Below are 1,334 nucleotides of genomic sequence, written 5' to 3' on the forward strand. Positions count from 1 at the left end.
CCAGCGTATTTCAGGAAGCTGAGCCTTGGCCAGCTTCATTCCTGATCGCCTTTCAGGAACTAAGTTTTAACCCTTAGCGTAAATCCAGAAAAGACAAAGTAAGGCGAGCAAGGTGTGTACTTCAGGCAAAAGCGGAAACTCGCAGTACGAACCAAAACTTGACGCAACCAGGCAGCAGTGATTTGACGACAGTTTGAAAGACAAGTTTGGCTGCAAGACTCGCCTGCCGCCGAGGGGTGGGGCCGCAGCAGCCCCGGCCGCGTTTCCTCCAGGCCCACACCGCCTCCGCCTGCCACGTGACCCGCCGTGTTGTGGTCCGGCCCGCGTGGGTGGCGGGAGCGGCGGGAGGGCGGGGGCGAAAAGGGGCGGGTCACGTGACGGGGTTTAAATCTCCCGCAGCCGGAGCCGCGGGGGCGCCAGTGCCGCGAGTCGAGCGGGAGGAGAGGAGGCGAGGGAGGAGGGCCAGAGAGGCAGTTGAAAGATGGCGGACGAGGCGGCGCTCGCCTTTCAGCCCGGCGGCTCCCCCTCGGCAGTGACGGCTGAGAGGGAGGCCCCGTCGCCTCCTGCCGGGGAGCCGCTCCGCAAGAGGCCGCGGAGAGACGGCCCCGGCGTCGGGCGGAGCCCGGGCGAGCCCGGCGGGGCGGCCCCCGAGCGTGAGCTGCCGGCGGCGGCCGGCGGCTGCCCGGCGGCGGCGCTGCGGCGGGAGGCCCAGGCGGCGGCGGCCGGAGAAGGAGACAATGGGCCGGGTTTACAGGGCCTATCCCGGGAGGCGCCGCCGGCCGACGACTTCTACGACGACGACGACGACGACGACGACGAGGGCGAGGAGGAGGAAGAGGCGGCGGCGGCTATTGGGTACCGAGGTGCGCAGGGCGCGGGCGGGCCGGGACTGCGCATCCCCCCCACCCTCCTCCCGGGGACCCTCCTGGGGTGGGGGAGTGTCGGGCGGGCTGGGGGCTGGCTTTGCGGCGTCCCCCTCTCCACTAGGGCCCTTCTTAGCTGCGTGCCTCCGGGGCTGCGGGCCCGGCTGCCGGAGCGGCCCGAGGACTCACTCCCTCCCTCGCTCTCTCCCCTCCCTCCTCCCTCGGCCGGCGGCCCGCCCCAGTGGCCTCGCGCTTTGCGCAGCCGCGGGGCGAGCTAGCCTCGCAGCTGGTTTAAAAAAAAGTTTCTCTCCCCTCCTTCTCTTTTAACGTATTGCTTTTGTTAAATGTCTTGCTTCTCCGCCCACCCCCCACCCCCCGCACACTTAAACCTGAAACTTTTTGACTGTCCCTTGCACCAACCTTTTGCAGTTGCCTTTGCAAACTGACACCTGTGCAATTTGTGTGTGTGGT

The 1,334-nt window shown here is 67.6% G+C and overlaps 1 protein-coding gene across 1 annotated transcript in view; it reads left to right on the forward strand.

The window, feature by feature from the left end:
- Positions 1 to 422: 422 nt before the first annotated feature.
- Positions 423 to 1,334, forward strand: part of SIRT1 (sirtuin 1) — a 29,679-nt gene continuing 28,767 nt past the window's right edge. Inside the window, exon 1 of the mRNA XM_022590702.3 lies at positions 423 to 863. Within this exon, the coding sequence (XP_022446410.2) occupies positions 482 to 863 (382 nt within the window). The 5' untranslated portion in view covers positions 423 to 481. The remainder of the gene's footprint in view (positions 864 to 1,334) is intronic.

The sequence above is a fragment of the Delphinapterus leucas genome, chromosome 16, assembly GCF_059928025.1.
Source record: "Delphinapterus leucas isolate spDelLeu-1000000601 "Yukka" chromosome 16, BTC_Dleu_Yukka2, whole genome shotgun sequence".
Lineage (NCBI taxonomy): Eukaryota > Metazoa > Chordata > Mammalia > Artiodactyla > Monodontidae > Delphinapterus > Delphinapterus leucas.